General features: G+C 49.6%; 1 protein-coding gene across 5 annotated transcripts in view; it reads left to right on the forward strand.

Annotated features, from left to right (window-relative positions):
• ABCD4 (ATP binding cassette subfamily D member 4) overlaps positions 1 to 25202 on the forward strand; it is a 30760-nt gene that overhangs the window by 1045 nt on the left and 4513 nt on the right. For 2 of the 5 annotated variants that reach the window (XM_075926874.2, XM_075926877.2), the window contains exons 2-17: positions 2826 to 2953; positions 3111 to 3238; positions 3605 to 3744; positions 6595 to 6711; positions 7172 to 7297; positions 8308 to 8358; positions 10522 to 10616; positions 11947 to 12068; positions 13825 to 13916; positions 14759 to 14848; positions 17857 to 18062; positions 18407 to 18498; positions 18757 to 18793; positions 21142 to 21191; positions 21613 to 21665; positions 22364 to 22440. In XM_075926874.2, coding sequence (XP_075782989.2) covers positions 2826 to 2953; positions 3111 to 3238; positions 3605 to 3744; positions 6595 to 6711; positions 7172 to 7297; positions 8308 to 8358; positions 10522 to 10616; positions 11947 to 12068; positions 13825 to 13916; positions 14759 to 14848; positions 17857 to 18062; positions 18407 to 18498; positions 18757 to 18793; positions 21142 to 21191; positions 21613 to 21665; positions 22364 to 22440 — 1604 coding nt within the window. Of the gene's footprint in view, positions 1 to 2825; positions 2954 to 3110; positions 3239 to 3604; positions 3745 to 6594; positions 6712 to 7171; positions 7298 to 8307; positions 8359 to 10521; positions 10617 to 11946; positions 12069 to 13824; positions 13917 to 14758; positions 14849 to 17856; positions 18063 to 18406; positions 18499 to 18756; positions 18794 to 21141; positions 21192 to 21612; positions 21666 to 22363; positions 22441 to 25202 lie in introns of those variants that run through there. The other 3 variants (XM_075926878.2, XM_089778436.1, XM_089778437.1) reach the window with 3 other exon arrangements.

A 25202-nucleotide genomic window follows, 5' to 3' on the forward strand; every position in this document is an offset into this window, starting at 1 on the left:
CAGGCTGGTGTGGGAGACACAGGGGCGCACTGGGTGCAGGCTGGCTTGGGGAGTATGTGGGGTGCAGGCTGGTTTAGGGGGCACAGGCTGGCTGCTGGGGTGCATGGGGTGTGTTTGGGGTGCAGGCTGGCAGGACGAGTGAGGGGGTGGGATGGGCAACTGGCTGGCAGCACTCATGGGGTGCCTGGAATCATAAGGGGGCACTGGCTGGTGGTGCACATGGGAGGGATGTGAATCACTAGTCAACTATCGGATAAGCTTGCTTATCGAATAGTCAACATGCTAGTTGAATAGGTGCTTTCCTTCCCTTGCTGCCTCTATCAGAAAGAAGGAACAAGGGGAGGAATAGAAGGGGGTGCTTCATGCTGTGTGGAGCCCATGGTCAGCTGAGGACTCAGGGTCAGCCGCACTGACCACAGGCTTCATGAGATGCTACTGTTTTGAAATGCTGTGGGGAGCATGGGGCTAGCCGGGGGACAGCTTGAGTCCTGAGCTCTTTTGCCTTTGAAGTATAGCAACAGTCCTGGGGCTATTGCTACACTTCAGAGGCGGAGGTGCCCTTGTCGACTATTTGATTAGCCAATTGATCACATTTTTACATCCCTAGTGCATGGGGGGCAGGCTGGCTGGTGGGTTGCGCAGGGTGTGTATGTGTAGGGCTCATGGTGTGTGGTGGGGAGGGTGCAGGCTGGCTGGCGGGGTACATGGTGTGTGTGTGTGCGGCTGGCTGCTGGTGGGTGTGGGGGGTGCATGGAGTTTGGGGGGTTGGCTGGCAGGGCAAATGAGGGGGTGGCATGGGGGGCTGGCTGGTAGGATGCATGGGATTATATGGGGTCACTGGCTGGAGGGGTGCATGAGGTGTGATGGGAGCTGGCTGGTGAGTCACGGGGTGTGAGAGGGTGCATGAGGTATGGGAGGGTGCAGGCTGGCTGGCGGGCTGCATGGTGTGTGGGGGCACATGCAATGGGGGTAGTTTGCAGGATGCATGGGAGGTGTGGGGGAGCACAGGCTGGCAGAGCACATCAGGGTATGAGGGGCTGGCTGGAGGGGTGCATGGGGGGTTCTGGTTGGTAGGGTACATGGTGGATGTGTGGGGCGTGCTTGCTGGCGGGATGCATAGGGATCTGGTGGGGTGCACTGACATCATCAGTGGGCGCCTCGGGTGCTCCGTTGAAGGCGATGCCCTAGGCGACCGCTGAGTCTGCCTATGCTCATGGGCCGCCCCTGCCTAAGGGTACTCGTACCACTGGTTGAGAAACCCTGGCCTAGAGGGAACCTGGGGATGCACAGGCCTGCGCACAAAAAAATTCTTCCCCTGCCACCTCCTCTGAAGAGCCATACAGCAGCACTTGCTGGACAAGCAGCTGCTCCAATGGGCAGGGCCAGCTGAGACAGCATGGTGAGGGAGCTGCTGGGGTGGGTGCCCAGAACCTGCCACAGCCACGTGATGGGTGGGGGTGGGAAGGCCTGCTCCTGTGGCCAGGGCCGCTATGTGGCGGGGGCAGGCCCTGTTCTGGCTCTGGGGCCTGGAATGTGACCTGGCGAAAGACGAGGGAGAGGGTGTCTGCTCCAGCAGCTGGGAATGGGACATGCTGCATGGTGAGGGAGGGGAGGTTTCTGCTCTGGTAGCCAGGAACATGTGTGTGTGAATAACCTTAATATTGTGCACAAGTCAAAACTCACTCCGTTCATGGTTGGAATTTCTTAGAGGGAACGCTGATGAAGGTTATAGCTAGAAGCAGAGGGAGGAAAAGGCAAGGGGAGAGGGAAATTTTGTGTGGAATATCCCAGAGTCCAGTCCATTGCAGTGTGGGGCTGACACCACTGCCTGTGGTGGACTGGAAATGGTAAGGATCCGAATGGATTTGGATACTACTGTTTTTTGTGCCATACAGGTACCTAGATAGCTAGTGAAAGGGAGCTGGCAGAGCATGGGCATAGAGTGGGGTCCATTGGGTAGAAAAACATGGTTGCTGAGGGAGAAGCTGAGCAAAGCCTGAGGGCCCAGGGTGGGAACGTGATGTAGAAGGAGATGTGAAACTAGCCAAGGGAGCGTGACCCAGAGAGGGGAGAATTGTTGGAGCAATGAAGAGAACGTGACTCCGGCTTTTGGTTAAATTAGAGGATCCAACTCAACAGTTAGGTTGGCCGCTTTTCCCTTCCCTAGACCGAATCATCTCTTTTTCCCAGTTCGGATATTTGATTGGCAGGGCGAGTTAGATGCATCTTTCCATGGTGTAGAATAGCCAGACTTGCTGGGTATATGTGTTGGAGGTAGATTTGAATGCTGGAGCGGCAGCTTCCCTGATTCATTGGGCCTGGATCCTGCCTAGTGTATGAAGCAGGATGAGGGGCCAAACCTATCCAGCCTATGGGAGGGATAGGAAAGGATTTGTATTCTCCAGCTTGAGGAGCCACATTGACTGCTTTCCTTTGGTCCCTCCAGTACAAATGCTCTACTGTGGAATCCCTGACTAAGGAATTCTTATGAACACACTTGATCTTGGCTGACTGGCTTTGGACTAAGCAGGCTGACTTCCATGAGGCAGCTATACAATTTATTCTCTTGGCATGTAGAGTTCTTTATTTTGAGGGTCATTACACTCACAGGGCCCTGAGGCAAATCCCTAGCCTCTCCTGCAACCTTCACTGGGGATGTGAGGCACTTCCATTGTGGTAGGAGGAAGGTTTGATAAAGTCTGATTGCAGGGAAGCAGGTAGTGGAGTGGGGTGGAGCAGAGATGGCTATTTCTCTGTAAAAAGCAGATTACACTGCTTCATAGTGCACCTTTGCTAACCTCACTCTCCTGTTCTTTCTCTTGCAGCAGGCCCCAGCCTCAGCTGGATCTGCTATTCCTGCAACGCTTTGGGAGGATCCAGGCCATCTTGTTTCCCAGATGGTCCTCCCAGAATGTGCTCATGTTCCTGACTCTGCTGAGCATTGCCCTCTTGGGTGAGTTAGTGAATGGCTGCTCTGGGTTGGGCTAGCCTGGGAAGGTGGGGAGGAATGTGTGTGTATACAATACCAGGCTTTTCATATTCTTGTGCTCCTCCTCAACTGTGCCGCCTCAGCCCTTCATTTTTCCTCTGTATTTCTTGTTGCCTCCCAGAGCAGTTGGTCATTTACCAGGTGGGACTGATCCCCAGTCAGTACTATGGGGTCCTGGGGAGCAAGGACTTCTCTGGGTTCAAAAGCCTGACTGCAATTGCGGTGATATTCATCATAATCAACTCCACGGTAAGAGGCATGTGCTCCTAGAGAGCTAGGAAAAGCAAAGAAGGGCCTATGATAAGACAGGGACTCCCTCCCCGCCCACCACTGTCCACAAGAGGAATCTTGTAAAAAAGGAGAGCCCTCCCTAAGTTGCAGCATGTGCTCTAAAGCCTGGGTTCCCCATATGGGCTGGAGTCCATTGTTAGCCAGCAATGTTACTCATCGAGCTGAATGCTCAAAGGGAGGGATTGGTCCTTCCTTCTGGCCTTTGCAGACAGTTGCAAGTTGAGTGGGGCCATTTAGTTTTTCACTGCTGATTAATTTTGGATTTGTATTGCTAAATGATGGTTTTTCCTCTCCCTCTTTGTGTGTCTCCTTGCATCATCCCAGTTGAAAAGTTTGGACCAGTTTATCTGTAACCTGATGTATGTGAGCTGGAGGAAGTCTCTCACTGAATACCTACATGGCTACTATTTCCAGGGCCAGGTGTATTACACACTGAACGTGCTGCGCGAGGACGTCGATAATCCGTAGGCTGTTCACAACTTCTTTCAGCCTCTTGCTTGGTGTCTCCTGAACTGCTCCTCGCTCTTTGCAGCCATATCTGAGTATCTGGTTTCCCTTGGTAGGGGGCCGTTTTGAGCTCTCTCTGTGTTTGATTCTGCTCTGTGGGTTTTTCGCTGAGTGGTTTAGGCCCCTATCTCTGTGCCTGGTGGGAGTTGGTTCCTGATAGAGAACTCTCTTCATTGCCAAAAAATCTTGCTGCCTGCAGGTTGGCAGAAAGTAGTGCTATATCTGTGGGTCATCTTCTGTGCTGCTGTGTCTTTTCTGCCTCACGGAGCCCCTCTCTGCCTGCTACAGCCAGCTCCCTCCTGTAGGAGGGCCCTGCTTCCCTCTCGAAGACCATCCTCTCCCTGCTAGGAATGTGAGATCATCCTTTGGGCTGGTGTTTTGCCTGGGTAAATCCTCTCACTTTGGCAGGGCTCAGTTACAGAGCAGGGAAAATATACCCAATAAAAATTTAAAATAATGAGACTAGTTATTTGCACAATGGTTTTGGTTATACATGAGACCCTTGTGTGCTGTGCAGCATTTTATCCAGTGGCAGGGGCACTGGAACCATACAGAATTTGCCCTCTTCTGTTCTCTTCCCTTCTCCCTAGTCCACTCAGGACAGACTTCCTTATCTGCTTTGATTTTAAACCACCCAGTTTTAAACAAAACAAAACAAAAAAAAAAAAACCCTTCATACAATTAAAAGGTTTTGACAGCCAGGCAGGAGTCATCTGGAACTTTGACATCCCAGGAAAGGCTTGGGAGTTGGCTTTGTTTCTTGCAATAGAGGCCTATACAACTTGGCTGCGTCTAGACTGGCAAGTTTTTGCGCAAAAACTTTTTCAGAAAAGCGTCCGTGCCAATCTAGACGCTCTTTTCCGCAAATGCTTTTAACGGAAAAACTTTTCCGTTAAAAGCATTTGCGGAAAATCATGCCAGTCTAGATGTAGCCCTGGAGAAGCTGGTGTATTTTCTCTTTCCCATCCTCTTTTGGGCAGTGTCAGAGGTGACTTTGAACACAGGAGCAATGGGTGGAGGGTTGAATTCCTCATCACTCATCCCAGCAAACTTTATCAGCTGTCTTCTCCATCATACCCCGCTACCATGTTTGCCACTGCATCAACAAGCAGGACAAGGAGAGGTGTATTAGCTGGATAATTCTGATAAAACAAGCAGCTAAATTGTAAATGTTGCTGTTTGAATCAACACCCTTAGACTTTCAAGTGATCCCTCCGGTTAGATGTCACCCCTCACAGCACTATTGTTTCAGGCTGCCCATAGATTTGTGTAGTCAATATTGTTAGATGCACTCGTAGCACAGTTGGAGAGAGTAGAAGATGAACATATTTTTATCCTTCACATTATGAACCAAATATTTGTGGCAAAACAAAAAAATAGAAACCAATTTGTAGCAAGTTACATGGCTACATAATGACATTTTATGCATACCCTGCGGAATGGGTACTTCAGACTTGGATAGCTAGTGGTACAAGTCACTTCTCTTACTAGTGACACCTTCCAGAGGATTGGGTGGAGCCCGGAGATAGTTACTTGCTTAAAGGAAATGCTTGCTTAATGAGGATCATAACTCTTGTTAATGGAGATGACTTCAGGTAATTTAGTTCTCTCAACTAAGAGAATCATGATCATTCTGTAATAAAAGTGATTAGCATCACATCTGTGTGGGCTGGAGATACAGCAGTGGCACTGAACCATGATTCTTTAGCCATTACTGGAGCAGCTGCCAACCTTAAGAAATGTTTGCTATTAACAAAACTTTGTACTCAACCAGTCTTGCAGAAATAGGTTTAGAAAGTAGTGCCTAATGCCAAGATACCTGGATGCCTTGTTAGTGTGATAAGCAGCCAGTGCAGTGCATGGATCAAAATAAAAAACTTAAGAATAGTCAGGTGTTTTTTTCAAATAAGCCTCTCACCAGTCTTATCTTAGTTAAATGTTAGCCTTTAACCTGGGATGTGCTCAAATGCTACAGGGGATGCGTGATATAATCAGGGCCCCCTTGGTTTCTCAGCAACATGAGACAAATTGTACCACAGTAAGTCCTAAATTCCATGGCAGAATTAATTCATTGTATTGCTGTGGAATACTTTTCATTCCAACATAAATTTGTCTGCTGGGTTTTCCTTAGGGATCTTCCATTGCACCAGATTAGAGACTGAGCCGTGATGGTGAGGTGGTCTCTCGTTAGCTCACACGTGTTAATCAAACTGGAAACTGTTTCCCTTTCTTTTTCTCTCACTTCTCCCTAGGCTGGGGAGGGGGGAGCGGAAAAATAGATGGCCACAGTCAGTGTGGCAGATCCAAACAGCTCAGGGTTCTAGCAGAGTATCTGAATTAATATTACTTATATGGAGTCATAAATGTTGCTTAACAGACAAAGGAAAGACAGCATCCCTGCCACAGTAATGTACATAGGCCCCAGGAGATAGCAAGTAAGAGCAGAGTTGTGAGCATCAAGGAGAGAGGGTTGATTCAGAGTGGGCTAAGGGGCAAAACTGGGAATGAGATGAAGATAATAAAAGGAACACGCTGCATGTGCCTGGATGGTGTTAGTGGCATCTTAAGTCCTGTCAGGTTGTGGAACTGTTTCCCAAGGGAAGTGGTGGAAGCCCTCTTCACTTACTTTTCCAAAACCTGGATTGGATAAAACCCCAAGAATAGAAAATGGAGAAGTTCTGTGTAGCATATGGGGAGGAAGTGGTGAAAGAAGGAACTAGGTGCATCCTGACAGAGCTTTATTATCTCTTGTTCTGATTTGCTTCATACTTGGTTTTAACAGTCCATGTTGCTTTTATGTTGAGCAGAGACCAGCGAATCAGTCAAGATGTGGAGAGATTCTGCAGACAGCTAAGCTCTATGGCCAGTAAACTCATCCTTTCTCCTTTTACACTGAGCTACTACACGTATCAGTGCTTTCAAAGGTAGGCTCTCTGCATCTTCCCATTGGAATGCGGCACCTCTCAGAGGTGATTTCACGCCAAGCCTGAGGGTGCTACAGTTCAGAGTTTAGTGGCTGGGGATTTGAATAGGCATGTTAAATATCAATTAATTGAATAGTCGATCAACTTCGTTAATTCTTATTGGTTACTCGATTATTCTGTAGTCCCGGGGGTGGGGCTGGCAGCCAGTGTGCTTTGGCCCCACTCCCGAGGAGCCACCCCTGCCTGCATGGCCATCAATGACCATGACATCATCACGGGGCGCCCCCCAACACCCTGTGACATCATCACCGGGCACCCAGGGCAGTGGCGCCCTAGGCAGCTGCCTAGCTCGCCTTGGCTCACGGGCCGTCCCTGACCCCAGTAATAGTGGGGTGGGTGTTGCTCTGACTGAGGCCTTTCCTGGGTTTGCTAGCTAACCTCTCTCCATCTTCCCCTTTAGCACAGGTTGGCTGGGCCCAGTAAGCATCTTTGGATATTTTGTCATTGGAACAGTTGTTAACAAGGTGCTGATGAGTCCCATTGTGTCAAAACTGGTGCATCAGGAGAAACTAGAAGGGGATTTCAGGTGAGTGCCTAGCAGCCTTTCATGATCAGAGGCTTGCTGTCACTGACCCTTCCTTCCTGGAATTCCTGTTTAAAGCCTGGCCCTATGTCCAGCCCACGCAGTGGAAATAAGTAGTTAATCTCCTCCTCTGACTATGCAAGTCGGCCTACTCTGCTTCTCTGAGGCCACAGCCAGCCCACTGAACCCAGCCTCGGAGACACCCATCTGGGCTCAACTTGCTAACCCCCAGCCAACCCTGCCATTAGAGTCTCTGTTGGTCAGACTATCAATATTTTTCACTGATACCTTGTTGCTATTGCTAATTTCAGTGAGATGCTGTGGAACAGAGGAAGCATAGAGCTTCTGTTAAGTTGGGTCTTGAGCCATGTTCCCCCAAGGATGGGTGGCAGAGATTTGAGGCACTCTTCTTCTTTCCACCACACACATGCACTTACATTTACGACGTGACTAAAATCCCCAACTGCAACCAAGCTGGGTCTTTTAAATCTCTCTTGATGCTTGAGGGCATAAACCATTGGAAAGTATTGTATTAATACCAGGTGCATTGTCAGGGTTTGATAGCTTCCTCTGAAGCATCCATCACTATTAGAGGTGTAGACAGCAGAGCAGATGTACCCATTGATGTGATACAGTGCAGCCTGAGGCTGCTCGATTATATGACCTCATTGATTTACTCTAGTGTAACAGAGATACAGGGCTAGTAAACAGGATACTGGACAGTGCCAGTGGGGGGATACCAGTGGTCCAATGTGATTGATGCAGAAGAGAGGAGACCACACTAGACCTCTGAAATGCCCTGCTCTGGTAGTACCTATGTATAGGGCAGTGGAGTGCTCTACTGAACCTTGGTCAAGGCCTGTGACCCTGTGTTCAGGCACATTACTGGGCTAAAAATCTGTTGGATCACTCAGCATGATGGCAGGAGCAGGGATGGATTTTTCTATTGCAGGGATGTTCATTGTTTAATCCGTGGGGTGAGCATGTCATATGTTTTGGTTTGTGTTGTACAGGTTCAAGCACATGCAGATTCGTGTAAATGCAGAATCAGCTGCTTTCTACAGGTAAATGATGGACTAACCCATTTCTTCTCTTCTCTCTTTATGGATCCTTCCAGCTCCCAGAGTAACTGCTCAGTTCACACATTCCAGATCAGTAAGGGGAGGGACCTATCCTGCTGCCTGCATTGCTTTAAACCTTCTCGTTTAAGGGCCCTTGTCCCTGCCTCCTGTGCCTGGTACCAAGTCTCTAATTTGCTGCTCTGTTATGACCCCTCTGTGAGCCAAGTACAAGGCCTATGCTGGGTCATACAGTTCTCCTGCCCGTAGGAGAGTTTCCTAAATTGTGATGGTAGCAGAGTCTCTACACAGCACCCACTGTCAGTGGACAATTAATTCAAGTGCGTTAAAATCCTAGGCAGTGGAGAGGAACAGCCTTCTCCCATCGCTCCTCAGGGTCCAGTTTAGCAATATCCTGTGGCCTACAGACCACTTTCTGGCGTGTCACACTGGGACCTCTTCTGCTGTTCTGGTGTCTGTTCAGGGTCTCACTCTATTCTGCCAAGATCCTCTGCTGAGATCTGTTCTAAGGTTCCCTTTTCTTAATTTCATCCCACTGCTCTCCTATTTTCCCCTTTGTTGTCAGCCCATTTAGACTTTAGTTCTTTCTCTCTCTTCCTTCTGGCTCATTCCCCCTGTTCCCCATTCACTTTTGTTGCTCTTCTCCGAATTGCGTCCAATCTGCCAATGCCTGCTACCATGTGGTGCCTGGAACGGAGCCTGCTCTCCCAGGTGGGATCTGCCCAATGCTGTGTGTGGTGTCTGCAGTGCCTCCCATTGCAGTACCTCTTGTGAATGTCATCAACATGCTCTTTACCTGCCTGAACCAAATCATTGCTAAAGATGTTGTATTTGGCTGCCTGGAACCCTGATTCCTTGGGACCCCAGTTTGAGAAGGTCTGGAGTGGAGCGCTTGGTGGTACACAGTGAAAGTCAGTGTTCTCCCCTCTTCTTCTTGCCTTAGTACTATGGGATCTTGTCACTGGGGGACAGCAGGGACTCCTCCATTTGTCAGCCCTCCCTCTCTGCACTGTGTGTGTGGATTACCGGAATTTTTCTGGTTGAGTATCTGTAGCAGTTCTCCTTCCATTGGTCTAGCCTGGTGTCCACGTGGTACTAACAATAACGGGAGCTGGGCACAAGTATATTCACTGCTGCGTCATGTAGGCATGCTGCAGGCAGAACGTGGTGGTAAAAGCAGTTGCACTAGACATACACTGGCAGCTCCACCGGGGGCCTGCGCTGTGTGCAGTTCCACTGGGAGCCAGGGTTGTTAAAAATTCAGCATGCACACAGCCTGGGTCTGAATACTAAACATTTTATTTTTCTGCTTTTCGCCACTTGAGGGCACTGCAAACTTTGCGAATGAGTGGAAGCAGCTGTTGCAGGCTTCAGCCAGTGTGAGTTGGTGTATGAGTGGAGCTCTCTGGTGCCAGGAACTAGGCTCCCACTGTGTATTCAGAGGGATGCAAATCTACAACCATTACTTAAGCTGGAGTGGGAGAAGAGCCCCCTTCCAGGTTTGAAATCCAACCTTAGACAGCTCCAGAGACATGAATGCAGTAGGTACAGATTCAACTGGGTTAACTGTTTTAAATACCTCTGGCTTTGGCTTCTCAGGATGTTTAAGGCCTGAGCTCAAGTGACCCACAAGAGATCAGTAATCAATCCACATCTGCTTATGGTAAGTGATAGAGAAGTGGCCAGGCTGTGGCTTGGGAATCTTACCTATCCTGTTTACCTGACTCTCATCACCACCTCTGCTCATCACGCTGCTCCTCTTTCAGGCTCCAGGAATGCAGCCCTTTCCAGAAGATTCTTTGCTCAGGTGCATGAAGTAGCTTCACTGGCCCCTAGTCTGGTATTGGGCCTTGGTATCGTCACTTGGCTCTTTCTTTTGTCCTCTACGTCTAACAGAATCTGCCAGAGCCCCTTGGCATTTCTTTCTAGGGTCACCTGCCTCAGCTGAGGCACTCTAAACAAGCACATTCACCAGGCAGCACCGGGTATTTAGTGCCTGGCCACCGCAATAACATGGCTGTAATACTATGGTGATGGGTATGCTCCAGATAGCTACAATAGTCCTGCAATGTTTTCATCATGCTGCAGGGCGCACAACATGTGAATGGCCGTGGCAAATTTATGGCCTGCTATTGCCTTGCTTTGCAGAGCTGGGCGGGTAGAGCACATGAGAACTGACCGCCGGTTGCAAAGCCTACTGCACACACAGAGGGAGCTGATGGGCAAGGAGCTATGGCTCTACAGTAAGTGGAGAATTTCTGTGATTTGCAGGGGGATGTGGACTCTCCATCAGGGAAATCATCTGGCCTGGGGAGTGTGTCTCCAGGGACATACAGGAGTAGTGACTGCTCTTCCACTACCCTTGGCCACGGAGGGGGGTGATACCTGTTAGTGCCCTACCATAGGGATATAAGCGACTACTCTAGTGACTACTTCACTACTTGCTCCCCCTCTCACCTCTGTATTAAAGGCAGCAAGGAGGCGGCAGGAGAGTCAGAGATGCAGTGGACCTGGGGCTGATGTGAGCTGGGACTGCTCAGTCCTGGCTTGTGCTGGCCCTGGGAGCTAACCCCCCTGTGGCTCTGCACTTCAAATGCAGTAAAAGCCCGACACCTCTTACTACATTTAAAATGCAGAGCTGCACCAGTGTATCAACTAATCGAGTAGTCGATGGAAATTCCACCAACTATTTGATTCGCTAATTAACCATTACTTAACATCCCTATTCCGGCACCTTAGGTGTGTTGAGGCAGTATTGCCTTCCAGGAGGAGAGCCCATGAGAGAAGTTTGGTATCATGTTGATACCTTGGGGGGACACTGGCAAAGCCAGAAGGCCAAGGGAACAATGTCAGCAGCACCCCTGTTAAGAAGAGCAGGGAAACTGGGCTCTTGGGAGGGAGAAGCATAGGTGGGGGAAGATGGGAGCTGCTCTGAGACCAGGTCTGTGTTCAGCCTTTCCCCCCATGCTGGTGCTGTCTGGAAACCTTGACTGTGGTCCTGATTCCAGCCCCACCAGATCCAATTCCTTAGTGCTTAGGGTTAAGGGCAAGTGAGTACCTTGCCTTCAGGGTGGAAGGTAGAGCACTTTGCAAACAGTGGAGTGATGTATGTGGGAATTCTGCACACTTGAGCATTTCTACTTTTCCTATGTTCCTTAGGCAGCTCAGTGATGTAGGCCTCCAGCCCCAGGTATTCCTTCCTGTGTCTCAGGCTTGGCTGGCCACTTTGCTCTTCCGTATTTCTAAGAGGCAGCAGAGGCTCTGGCCTTTGGAAAGAAGTGGGCTGGGTGGATTTTGCTCTGTCTAAGGTACTCTAGCCAAGGGGGTAGTGGTATATCAATGGCATTTTCTCCACTTTGGTGCTCTGCCTGTGGGAGCTGCATGCCAACAGGTCGGTTTTCATCCCTGTGATGTGGGGAAATTCAGTCTTTTGTCTTGGCCCCCTAGTGCAGTGTGAGGTGCGTGACTGGGAGGTGGGACTAGTTTTCTTTGGCCTGAGGAATTGAAAATGGATTTGCCTGGGCCAGAGAGTGCTCCCTGCTCATTGACTGCTGCTAATGTGTTTATACCCAGTTGGGATCAACACCTTTGACTATCTGGGCAGCATTCTGAGTTATGTGGTGATTGCCATTCCCATCTTTAGCGGTGTCTACGGCGACCTGGATCCGGCACAGCTGAGTGCTCTGGTCAGCAAGGTGAGTTCAGCACCATCTCCCAGAGGAATGTGTTCCATGTGCTGCGTTTCTTCCCCTGGCACCTGCAGGACAGTAGGCTATGGGAGTGTGAAGTAGCCCAGACTGACTTAATCCTGAGATTCTGGTGCTAAGTCCAAAGAGAGCAATGTGTTGTGCAGGGCTAGACTCCAGTGGAAAGGGTGACTAGCAGAGAGAGCAGTGCATTGTGAGAGGCGGTACTGGAAGTTGAGGGGGTGACTGCCCCTCTGTAGAGGTGACTGACTAGCACTAAGTCATGCTCAGGACATTCTTTGCAAACATAAGGGCTAGAAATGTAAGTCCTGTGCCTGCAAACTCTTAAGTGTGTGATTGACTCAATGCACTCAGGTATGGAGAGTTAATCACACTCACAGGCATTGCAGGATCAGGCCCTCCTGCTTTAAATGAAGCACGCTATTGAAATAGCACAAGGCATTGGAATAGGGCTAGGCCCATGCAACACTGCCAACCCCCCTGCTCCTGCTGGCTGAAGAGAGGCTCCAAGAGAGTTGGCTTTTCATAAAACCAGCCTGTCCACAAACCAGATACTTGGCTTCAAAAGCCCCATCTGCCTGGAACTGCTCTGTCTAGGAGGCTGAACTCTCTCCTGCTTTTGTTGCCTCACTAGGCTCCTTGGGTGGGGCCTCCAAATCTGACTGGTTCCCAGCTAAACAAAAATAGCTGAGGCTGGTAATGCAGTTCTAAAAGTAGCCTGCTTAGCATTCCAGGCTGTGTAGCAGAGAGACACTTCTGAGAGTCGCAGACCACTTCCAGTGCAGGGTGGGTGGGGAATGGTCAGCGTGACACCAGGAAGGGGACACTGACCCCAGTGCTGGCAGGAGTTGCAGTGCAGCTTGGCAGGACTTGTGGATGTGCTAACCAAACAGCTGCAGCCTGTTTGTTCTGAATTCCTAGTGGTGCTTCTGGTTGGTCCTCTTTCATTGAAAGCTTTTAGAGGCTTTAACCCTTGGAGTACTGAGAGGAGCTCCCTGCTGGCAGGGATTCCTAAGGCATCAGTCGGAGGTGCTCATCCAGGATTCTAGGGAGTCTTCTGGCCAGTGGTGATTCCAATAGGGAAAGAGTCCTACCACCAGGCCCCCTGGCCTGGCATTGCATTTGCAGCGGGCTTACTGTGTTCCTTTCAGGGATGGCCTTATGGGAAGCAGTTCACTCAATGGCCATGGGGAGTGAGAAAGGGAAGCTCCTAGCAGACAGTAAAAGGTATTAGGGATGTAAATATCCATTAAAAATTAATGGGTCACATGATATAATTTTAATTGTGTAACCCATTAACCCTGGAAGGCTGGTGAGCCCCCATGGCAGGGGTCCCTGTGGGTGGTGGAGGGGCTGCTCCAGCCAGGGTGGGGGAGGGTTACTTCGACTCCCTGGCCCTTTGGTTAACCAATTACTGGGTACGCATGTCAGTAAGGCTAATGCTTACTGGTTAATCTTTTACATCCTTAAAAGGACTCTCCCCACGTGAGAGTGTATTGACTGGTTCAGATGAGCCCTCTTAAGTCTCCTGTCTGGTTCCCCTTTCTCTGTGGTTTGTTCCTGTGCTGGGCCACTACTCTCCTAGGGTCTGAGAGTTTGTATGTGCCCACCTGAGGTGGCTGCCCTTAGTTGAGCACATGGTATCCAGTGCTGCTAGCTATGAGCAGGCAGAGCTGCCTCTGCCCTGGGCGCTACTGCACTGTCTCTGTGCTAACTCTTCTCCCGGCGTGTGATTCTCCCACAGAATGCCTTTGTCTCCATTTACCTCATCAGCTGCTTCAGCCAGCTTATCGATCTCTCCGCTACCTTATCTGATGTGGCTGGCTACACACACAGGTGAGATTTGCCCTCCTTAGCCTGTCTCCAAGCTGGTGGCTGCAGGAAAGGGAGTGTTTTTGGTGCCCCAGAATAAGGCTTCTGGGAATGTCCCAGTCAGCAGCTCTGGCAGAACTGGGGAAGCTTGTACCTTTGGCAGGGCTCCTTTGAAGGGGAAAACTGCTAACATGCGATCATCTTGTTCAAGGAGCCATTCTTAGTATGAGGATAGCCCCCACAGGCCAGCCCAGATGGTACTAGGTATGGTACATACGTCTAATGAGAGAGTACCTTTGCCCTAAAGAGCTCGCACTCAGTCACTGAGGGGGTCCATTTGGAATTGAGGTAGGCAGGGGGCTCTTCTCTGTGGAGGGCTGGGTGCTGATTACCTATGACTGGAATCCCCTTGCTAACAGAAGCCACTGAGGAGGCGAGATGCTGAATGGAAGAGCAGCTCTTCCTTTAAAATATGCCTTAGCCGCAGCCCGCTGGGGTCCAGATACTTTCCAGTCCAGTGAGCAGCTTGCAGTGGAAGGCACTGAACTGACTGCATCTCTTTCCCAGCGTCCCTCCTAAAGCTTCCCATGATGCTTGTTGTGTAGGAACGCTTTTAAAAGTTCCTATGCAATTTAAAAAGCAAGAAAATGCTTTTAACCTCCCCCCGTTTCTCCAGCATGACCATCCTGTCAGCGGTTCACCCAGAAGCTATGCAGGGTAGGACTTGCTCTGCATCCTGTACAGCACTAAGCACATTGCTCAGCCTAAACAAATCTGTTACGAAGCTCAGTGAGGACAGGAGCCAGAACTTGGGGGAGGGTTGCGGAGTCATTTCTGACCTTCTTGCTTCTCCCTCTGTCTTACAGGATTGGGGAGCTGCTGGAGACACTGCTGTCTCTCTCCAGGAAACACAGGGACTGTGAATCAGAAACCAAAAGCAACTGGGACTTTGACAAGTGAGTATCTGCAGCCAGCCTGAGCTTGGGATGGTAATTTACTGTCTGCACCTGGGTCTCTAGGTTGTGGGGAAAACTCACAAGTTCATCAGGCTTTTTGGATGTGCCTCTGGGATGGTAAAATATAGGGTTGCTCCAAACACTACAGCCTAGCATCCTTCCCTCAGGAGTGCTGTAAGGAGCGTCGGAGGTCTACATCCTCTGTGCCCAAGGAATAGGCAGAGATTTAAACAACTTTTGTGCATGTCCCTAAAATCTCCCTGAGGCAGGGAGGTATGTTCCTATCACCTGAAAATTAAAACTGTACAGATTGCTTGGAAATCAAACTGCTCAATAAGAGGAAGATGCTGGTAGCCAGGTGCATGTGAAAAAGCCCTTTGAGGCCAATGAGTTGAGTGCTTCTACTGCTGATGTATTTGTGATCATACAATCTGTTACTGCCCACCTCCTCTCCCCTGTGGCTGTCACACTTTACCTGTCGCAGCTTGTTTCACATTAGTTTGTAAGCTGTTTGGGGCAGAGAGCAGGTCTGTACATGCTTGCATGCATGTACTGGCAGTACCCAGCACTGTGATGCCAACTGAAATTTCAGGACACACAACCTTAGTGAAGATAGTAAATAATGTCTCTAGAGAGAAGCTCTACCTAATGTTCTCTGACTCCAGCAGCTCTTGGGATTGCACTTGATATTGTGGTTCTCCAGAGCTTTGGCCAGTTTCAAGCTCCCTGAGGTTCCTTACTGCATCAATCCACATGGGGTTCTACTTCAGCAATTTCCCTCTTGCCACTGTCCCAGATCATCACAACCTGTCTGGCATAGACACCCCTGCACTCAGGGCTGTTTCTATGTTTTTGCATGTGTTCCTGCTGTTTGTGGGATTAGTGCCAGGACTTGGAGGAGTGGGGACCTGAAGGCATGTTTAGAGGCATAAGCCAGCCTTTCCACACCTTAAAGTCTAAAGGCAGGCCTAAATCAAAGTGGCCTGCCTTTCGTGAGTGAGGACTGCAAGCCCCAAAGTCTGAAAATGCTGGTCTGGGCCTGTATTAGATGCCTCTAGCCAGCAAACTGACTTCTGGTCCTGCCATTTCTGCTGACTCTGCTCTCAGACTCCTTCCTGCTGGGTTCCAGGGCCTGAGTAGGTGGCAGAGAAGGATGGATTCTCCTTTGCCTCATGCATCACTAAGCTTGTTGCTGGTTTTGTTCAGAGTGCAGCTCCCATTGTGGACATTGAGGCATGAAGTAGAATGAACAGTTTGGATCCTACAGTCTGATTTGCAGCCTGAGAAGACTGGATCTGGGAGCCCTGAGGCAGAGTGAGCCAGGAGCCCCACTGAGTGTAACATACATAATTGCAGACATGGCCCCACACAGCATCTGGGCCCCCTTGTGTTGGACGCTGCACAAACACCTACAATAACAGCCTTTGCCTCCCAGAGTTTGAACTCTAGGTAGATGAGTGAGTGCATGAGGGGAGAGCGAGACAGGGATCCAGGACTCAATTCATAGGAAGGTGTGGATGTTTTAAAAGTTATCAATGAATCGTGTCTCTCTCTCTCTCTCATCTTTCCATCATCAAGTAGCTGATTCCTTGCAGGCTGTTTTTCTAGCTTGAATCACCATTTAGTTCTGGATTGAAGTATGGCCCTGCCATCGGAAGGCTTCATAGGGTATGGCTACACTGCAAAGAAAACCCTGTGGCAGCAAGCTCCAGAGCCTGGGTCCTTTGCTTGCACCATAGAGCTAAAAATAACAGTATAGACTTGCCCACTCAAGTTTGGACCCCGTTCCCCCCACTGGGTTTCAGAGTCTGAGGTCCAGCCCAAGCAGCAATGCCTACGTTGCTACTGTTAGCTCTGTAGTGCAGGAGTGGGCAATAGTTTTTTATGGGGGTTTGGTTGTTGAGGCCACACCTCTGTATAATATTAGTGGAGGTGTCGAGTTTGGGTACAGGAGGGAGCTCTGGGTAGAGGACTGGGGTACAGAAGGGGATGCAGCATCTGGGGGGGGGGTTGGGTACAGAAGGGGGTTGGACAGGGTTTGGGGGTGTGGGAGAGGGTGCCAGGTGCAGGCTCTGGCTGGAAAACACTTATTGTGGGCAGCTCCCAGCTGGTGGCCCTTTGGGACCTGCAGGCAGGCTCCCTGGCTACCTCAGCTGCACATGCTGCTTAAAGCACCCAGATGTTAAGGTTGGCATGTATGTCTGTGTGGCCCGAAGCCTGTTCCCCTTGAGGGCAAGGAGGCCTCTGTACCTTGCCCCCGCTACTATCCTCACGGCTTCCCATTGAATGGGAGCTGCAAGAGCAGTGATTGTGGGGGTGTGCATTGTGCGGCAATCCACTGTTCCCCTCCCCCCAGGGGGAACGCATTACATAGACACACATTGACCTCAGCAGCCGGCCACTCTTAAGTACCATGGGCTGCAATGGGACAGATCCGGTACACGGGTCATATTTTGCCCATCACTACTGCAGTGTGAGCCCAGTTAGCTTGAGCTCCAAGACCTGCCATCATGGCCCTTTTTTGTTTTTTCCAGTGTAGACCATCCCTGGCGGTTGCTTATTCCCAGTAGAACCTTCCAAAGCTAGCAGTGACTATGGCAGTCTTTCCCCAAGGGAGACCTGGATATCACACTTTGGCATGAGTACTGAGCCTGCTCAAGGTTAATCTTGCTGTCCTTCTGGCTGGTCTCTCTCATGGCTCTCTTGGACTGAGATGACCTTGTACCAGCGCCTGCTGCATGTGGGTGGTTTGTGTAGTCCATGCAGGGTTGCTGATTAGCCCATTATTCCATGGTGTAGCTGGTATAAATGGCACCTTGATACCCCAGTAGCTGGTGCTTTCTAATCCTGAAGCCTGGCACCTGTTAAGTTTGTTTGTAGCCCTAGTTGCCATGATATCTGGGTGCTAAACATGACATTAGGGGAGGCATAAGCCATTTACAAGGCAGGACTCGGTCACTTATCATTGGCTCTTTTCTCTGCTCTCTGCCTTGGTGCCTGGGCTCCAGTGGTTCTGAAGAGCAGCCTGTGTTGGGGGATACAGCCTTCCTCCTGGAGCGAGTCTCTCTCTCACTTCCATCCTCGGACAAACTGCTCATCAAGGATCTGAACCTGAAGATTTCACAAGGGAACAACCTGCTGATCGTGGGGAACACTGGCACAGGGAAGACATCGCTCCTAAGGGTCCTTGGTGGCCTCTGGGACAGCACACGGGGTAAAGACAGTGACTTCTCCAAAACTTCATCCTAGTAAATGGGGGGCAGGAGCTGGTGTTGTCGCAGGAAGGCTAGAGGGTGGGACCCAAGTCACTTGTGGGAATTTGGGGCCATTAGCACTTATGCATGTGAGTGCTGTCACTGGTGTGTTTGAGCTGTCCCTTTTTCCCTATGGTGTGAGTGTCCCCTCCTCCGTGTGCTGTGCTGAGCACCTGAGCTCTGATCAATGGAATCGTAATACTTACGTGGTGCTTGCATCTTACTAATGCTAGGCTGTGCACTGAGTAGGGGCTAGAAGGTGTGCTTGTGAATTGGTGTGACTCTGTCTCTTGGCTCTGTGCAGGGAATGTCCACATGCTGACCTGCTTTGGCCCCCATGGGGTGGTGTTCCTGCCGCAGAGACCTTTCTTCACAGATGGAACTCTGCGAGAGCAGGTGGGTCAGCTTGGTGCAGGGGTCCCACAGGCTGGCTGCACAAAGGGTGACAGTCCCAGTCCCTAGCCGCACTCAGCCAGGGCGGATGGGACAGGACAAGCAACCCCAGTGCTAGGAAACTGCGCTGCATAAAGGCTCACAGAAGAGAGAGGACTGGGGGAGCTCATCTTGTGTCTGAGTTCTGAGCTCAGCGTGTGGCTGTGATGAATTCCAAGTCCAGCTTCCTCTGACATGGCTCTGTTTGGTTTGTTCATCCAGGTGATTTACCCTCTGAAGAAGATTTATCCAGATTCAGGTGAGTGGAAATTAGGTGAAGCAGCTACTAACTGATCCTTAGTTGCACCTGTCTATGCACCCAACCAGTACATCTTTTGACCAGCCCAAACCTTCCCTGCCTGTCTGTACAAGGGATGTAAGCGACTAGTTGACTATCCTATAAGCAGGAAGAGGAAGGGGTGCTGGGGGGAGCCGGCCTAAAAGCCAGTTCCCTCCAGCTCCGTGGCAGGGGCGCAGCAGTGGCGTTCCAACTTTGAAGTGTACAAGAGTCCCCGTTGGCCCTGGGCTCCACCTGGCGTTTCAGTCTTCGAAAGGCACAAGAGCCCCTGCTGGGCCTCTCGTACATTTCAAAGGCCATGCTAGTCCTTATCGATTAATCAAATAGTCAATGGGATTTCCATCGACTATTCAATTAGTTAAACGAAATTTAACATCCTTAGTCTGTACATAGTAGCACTAACCCATTCTGCTTTTGCTGCCCATAGCATTTCCTTGAAAGACTTTTCTGTAAATCAGCTCCATGCTCTCTCTCTACACTTCCAGGAGGCTTTATGCTTGTGAACAGCCCCTTGTGAGACCATGTTGGCTACTGCTTGTCCCTTATGCTCTGCATCATTGTTCATTGCTACTTACGTACAGAATCTTCTAGGATTCCCTGTTGATCTCCATGTGTGTGGGGAGGGGAAGTGCTCAAATCATCCTTACTAGACTTCTGAACTCCCTCAGATTCTGAATTAGTCAGACACTGAGTCTGCACCTTCTAATCAATCAGAAATCGGTCCAGGAAGGGCGTTTTAGAAGTGGGACTCCCGCATGAGAACAGGATCCATGAATTCAAGTAGTCAGGGTACTGTCGATTATCTTTCAATACTGTAGTAATTACCCATGACTCTCCTTTGTTCTTTGTAATGTTACCCAACTTATTTTATTGCCTGCCCTGTTCAGAACCAAATTGTCTTGTTGTCATAGTAAGTTATAGATACTTAGAGTTCTGGAACATACCTTTCCCATTGGTCTAGGTGTGGTTTTTTTGTGTTAAACACCTTGCTATACAAAACCGAATCTTAAAAAAAAAAAAAAAAAAAAGTGCCCAGCAAACTGCCCATCCAAAGCTTGCCCAGACCACAGAACTACTTGCTAAATGGTAACAGCTCTGTTTCACCACCCATTCCTGATTGTTCTTGTTCCTGGGTTTGTGTTACCCTCCTTTTTGATGGTGAGGATTTATTGCTGTGTCAAGAGGCGCTGGACAGTCATTTCTTGTAGCTCTTATTGTGTATTATGCCTACTTTCTAGAGTATAGATCCTGCCTAGGGTGCCTATTCTAAATAAACCCACTCCCTCAAGAGGTGGCTGAGAAAGTAGCTGAACTTTACATTTTGTCTTTAAGGAAGTGCCTCCTGGTTCTGCCAGACCCATAGGAACTGTATTCAGAGTAAGGCCCTGCTGTGAGAGGCATCCTACAAGAGGAAAGAGAAATCCCAACACACCCTTGTGACCAGTGTAGCCAGGAGTCAAGCCTTGTGGGGTTCTATCAGTTGTACCCTGACTGGAGTCTGATTGGGAGCTAGTGCAGTGTGCAGCGCTCCAGTGTAATGATGTCCGAGTGAAGTAATAGCCAATGAAGTGGCAACAACAGTCTGCTTCCAGGTAGGCTGGAAGCGTAGCCACATGTAGAGTGCATTGTAGCTGGCTAATGTTAAGGTGAAAAATGGTTAACTTCAGAGGGGCATAGTAAGTACTTAGCTCTTCTGCTCAACTTCCACATCAGCTCATGTGGCTGACTCGCTTTTAGCTCTGATAGTGTCCCCCTTCGTTTGTTGGAACTTCTTGTTCCCCTTGTGAAATTCTCCATTTGCTGAGGCCTGTGTTCTGACCCTTGGATTCCCCAGCTTGCAATATGAGGGTTAAAGCTTTTAGGCAGCCTTGCATAAGGTATGTTACCATGGCAATTAGGCATTGTCAGAACTACTGAACACCCTGTGTTCTTGCTGTTTCTCCTCCCTTGCTCTTTGCTGACTCAGGCTCTAGATACAGCTCTGAAATGTACTGCTCGGAGTGGCAAGTCTCTTCTGTTCATGGTGCTGCTCCTGGACGTTGGTGTTTAACCTTTCTTGCGTGTGTTGGCCTGTAGGAGCCACTTGAGGATTAGCCATGGCCTGAATGAGGGTGGAGTGTGAAACCTGCAGCTCTTCAGTGTTTCAGACAGACTTTAAATAGCTGCTTTTAAAAAAAGCAACCAGCAACTCTCATGGAAAGCAGTGGGAGGTCTGAGCCCTTTTTGGCCCATATTTGGTGACCTCAGGAAGGTGTTGCCCTAGTGATGCTGTTGTCCTGGATGTGGTGGTGATGCTCTTTGTGTTGCAGGGTCTGCGGATGATGAGAGGATCCTGCAATTCCTAGAGCTGGCTGGGCTGGTGAGTTGCTAAGGGAGCTGACAAGAACATAATGGGCTTATTCCATCCTACTCCAACATTGGGGGCACCATGCTGTCCTCTCCCAGCACAGGGCAGCTGAGTGTCATGTGTAGGGTGTTGGCTGTAGCCTGGACAGAACCTTCTTACTTGGCTTAGCTGAGGAGTATGGTCATAGAAGGTGGGAATGTATCAAGGGCAGGAGTGACACCGGGGGGAAAAGGGATGTCACGGGAAGGTGAAATCAGGATGTTTGTTCCTGGGGGAGGTGACTTTGGGAGAGGCATGGAACAGGATTATTGAGGACAGCATTGGGGAAGAAAGGGATGGTTCTATTCAGGGCCTTATCTGCCACAAGAGGCAATTGGTCAGATCTCGGGATATGTTCAGATTTTCATTAGTCTTTGTCTTATGTCATTTGCAGTCTGATTTGTTGGTGCGCACAGGGGGGCTGGACCAGCAGGTGGATTGGAACTGGTAAGGCTGGTGCAGTGTCTGAGACTGGGTTGTGTGGATCTCCTGGTGGGAGTGAGGGCCGAGCAGTGTCACAGAGCTTAGAAGGGGCCTGTCCTCTGCATTCAGCTGCACTGGGGTAAGGGAATGGTAGTTGGAGTAAAGATATTGTTATAGCACCGTCAGTTCTTTCATCCCTGCCTCCAGCAATATCTGCCCCAAGCTCTGCTTTCTTCCCTCCCTGTGGCACCTTGTCCTCCTGAGCACGTGGCTTTGGGGATCACCGGGGGACTGGCACAGCAGCAGTCAGGCCCCCCATGCTCCCTGCGGCAGTAGGAGTCATGGAGGAAGTGGAGCGTGCTGGGCAGGTGCACTTGCCCCTCTATGCTCTGCTTCCTTGTGGCTCCTGCCACTATTGAGAATGTGGGGGGCCATAATCACAGCTACTGCACCAGACTGCCTCAGTGATCCCCAAGCCACATCCTTGGAGAGATGGGGTGCCATGGGTGGGAGAGAGTGGGGTGATGGCAAGAAGGGGTAGGACTCCGGGGTCAGTAATAGACCGGTCTCCTTGGCCCACCGGGAGTCCTGGGGAGGATTGATCAATCTCTCCTGCTGGGGATGGCCTGCTGGCCGGGACTGAGACCCCAGTGCTAGAGGGTTTGGTGCATCAGCAAGTTGGTGCTAACTGCAGCTTGTTCTGATTCTTGGCTCTTCTGCAGGTATGACATCTTGTCCCCAGGGGAGATGCAGAGACTCTCATTTGCAAGGCTCTTCTACCTCCAACCCAGATATGCAGGTGAGTGACTCCAGGCTGGAGAAGAGGCAGGTCTTCCTGCAGCTGAAGGAATAAACAAGCAGAGATTGTCTAGAAAATCCCCTTTCCTTTGTCAGGAACTGTCTAGGTCTCTGCCATCTGTCTTGCCTTCCTGTGTGTATCCTGCAGCTGCCAGGTGAAGTGTGCATCTGTCCCAATGAGCATATTTACGCAGCCCTGTAAGATGTCCAGGGTGCCTGCTGGACCAAAAAAGGCAAGTTTCTGCCTTACAGTACTTTAGTCTGTTAGGACTTAACCCCGCAAAAGAGAATGGACAAAAGTGAGGGAGAACCAGGCGGCCACTGAGACAGCAGAATTGATTCTCTCCTGTGTTGGTATCCTTAATTCTTTCCTGCAATCTTAGTATCAGTGCTGTTGGTGGGGGGAGACTGCAGAATATGGGAAGAAGTATGCAAAGAAGCGGGATTTGAAGGAGAGTGAAAGTGAGGGTTCACAGAGCCAGAGAGCATGTTTCTACCTCAAGGGCAGAAAGTGGAAAAGGCACCAAGCTGCTTGTGGGCAAAGTTGCAAAGAGCACAAATGGAAGACTGAGTTGCCATGGGTCAGAGTCTCATGAAAGGTGGACTGAAAACATTCTCTTTTATGGGAGCTCCTACGCAGGTTGTAGCAAGCTCCCCCTATTATGGGGCTGGCAGAACCACCTAAGTTTGCCCGACATGCACCATTACAAAACCCTGTTTTCAGTTAATAACTTTCTCCAAACAATCATTCAGGCTGAAATTATCTATGCTGGGCCGTTGCTCAGTGTCCCTGCCCTGACTGGGCTCTCCCTTCTAAATGCTCACAAGGCTGCTGCCTCTGGACCTGTGTGCTGGATCCATGTACTTAATAAGCTCTTCTCAGTCTGGATAGCTCCAGCCACAGGCTTTGGCCTCTTTGGCATATTTTCCAGGCACACACTCTCTGGAGCCACTCCTGGGGAATGGGAGTCCATGGTCCAGCTGCCCCAGTCCTCGAGCAAGATTTCCAGCAAGGCCTTGAAATCGGGCAGGGAGATGGCCTTTGTGCAGGGCTGTGCCTTTCACCATCCTCTACAAAAATCTGCCCAAATTTAGCTAAGTTATGAGTCTTTGAAATATTTCACCTTGCACCTGCTGATTTAAAGACTTGCTAGAGCTTTAGAGCTAGTTTTGCAGAAGTGTCAATCTGTACTGGATAGGCTGACGCTCTGCTGAGTAATGCTTTCCCTGCAGTTGCTGCTGAAGCCTGTGTGCAAACTTGGTGCAAGAGCTGAGAGCAGGGAGTTTGTCTTCCCTGTGCCATCAGTGGGATGAAGAGCCAGGGATGAATAAGAGACGAGACTGGGATAGGTTGAAGGGGACAAGGCAGAAGGGGTCAGGTTTCAGTGAGGGAATGGCAGAGGAGACTGTGCTCTCTGGAGCATGTTCCTTCCAGAGCCTGCAGTAGAAACCAAGACTGCTGAATCTCACCATTGCTCTGATGTCAGCAAAGATCTGTGAAATCCACAGGTAAACCTTTCTTATCCCCCAGGAGTGCTGGCTGCACAGTCAGCCTTAATCCTAGCATTTCCTGATTTTTGCAGCCTTCATGTACTTCAGTGTGCATTTGTGTATGTCTCTGTGTAGTACAAGAGGTAATGTGCAAGTGAATTCTTTGTTCATTGTGTCTTGTGAACAGTGAGTTATAGTACTGACTTCTTTACCTGGTGCAGGAAATTGTGTATGGTACTGTGGGTTCTGTGGCTCACAGTGAGAGAGTCGTTGGGGGGGGAAGGCTGTGACTTGCCTTGTCACTAGATCCTCCCTCCCTCCAGGGGGAGGCTAGAGCATTAATTTACAGTAACTGTTGGTAATAAGCATATAGTGTTTTGGCAGGGGGTTTATCTGTGATCTCTCTGACAAGGGGAGAGGGTGTGGGTGTGGGTATTGAGTAATATTAAGTGGGGAGGGGGAAGTGGTGCCAAGTGGGAAAAGTGATCTCATCCTTAGCTTGGTCTTGTTTGCCAGGGAGTTTCATACGTGGGAGTGTGTATTCAGTAAATCTCTCTGCAAGTTCTGTCAGTGACGGTTGTAACTGCACTCCATGCAGCATTGCATAGAAAAATATTAGAAGTTACTTTTCAAAAGTTGTGCTAATTGGGGCTCCTCTTTCTCTTCTGGTGACTGTTATAAGTAGGGCCTGGTGTTCAGTAGTGCCATGTAACCCACCCTTTGCTGTGGAATTGTCTTCTGGAATCTAAACTTCTGTTAGTTTCTAGCTCCAGTGGCTGTGAAGGAAAGCTTGAAAAGGTGACATTCTCGTAACCAGTACAGTATTGTCTGCATATCAGCAGACAGCCTGAATCAATAGCTGAGAGAGAAGCACTGTGCTTAGGAAGGAAAAATCAAATGTACAGCTACAAAACAGAGAATAACTGACTCAAACAGCAAAGGATCTGGGGCCAATAGTAAATCAAAAATTGAATATGCACCAACAGTGTGATGCATTTGAGAAAAAACAAATATCCATTACAGATGTATGAACAAGGGTGTTATGTCTAAGCCATGGGAGGTAATTTTTCTGTTCTGCACTGGCGTGAAACTTGTGACCAGTTCTTGGCACAGTGCTTTAAGAAAAATGTGGATAAACTGAAGAGTCCAGAGGAGAGCAACACAAATATAAACAGTTTAGAAAACCTGACCTATAAAGAAAGGTTAAAAAACTGACTGTTTAGTTATGAGGAAAAAAGTAAAGGAAAGGGACACGATATAACTTCAAATATG

Source organism: Pelodiscus sinensis, chromosome 5 (genome assembly GCF_052426305.1).
Source record: "Pelodiscus sinensis isolate ZL-2025 chromosome 5, ASM5242630v1, whole genome shotgun sequence".
NCBI classification, from domain to species: domain Eukaryota; kingdom Metazoa; phylum Chordata; order Testudines; family Trionychidae; genus Pelodiscus; species Pelodiscus sinensis.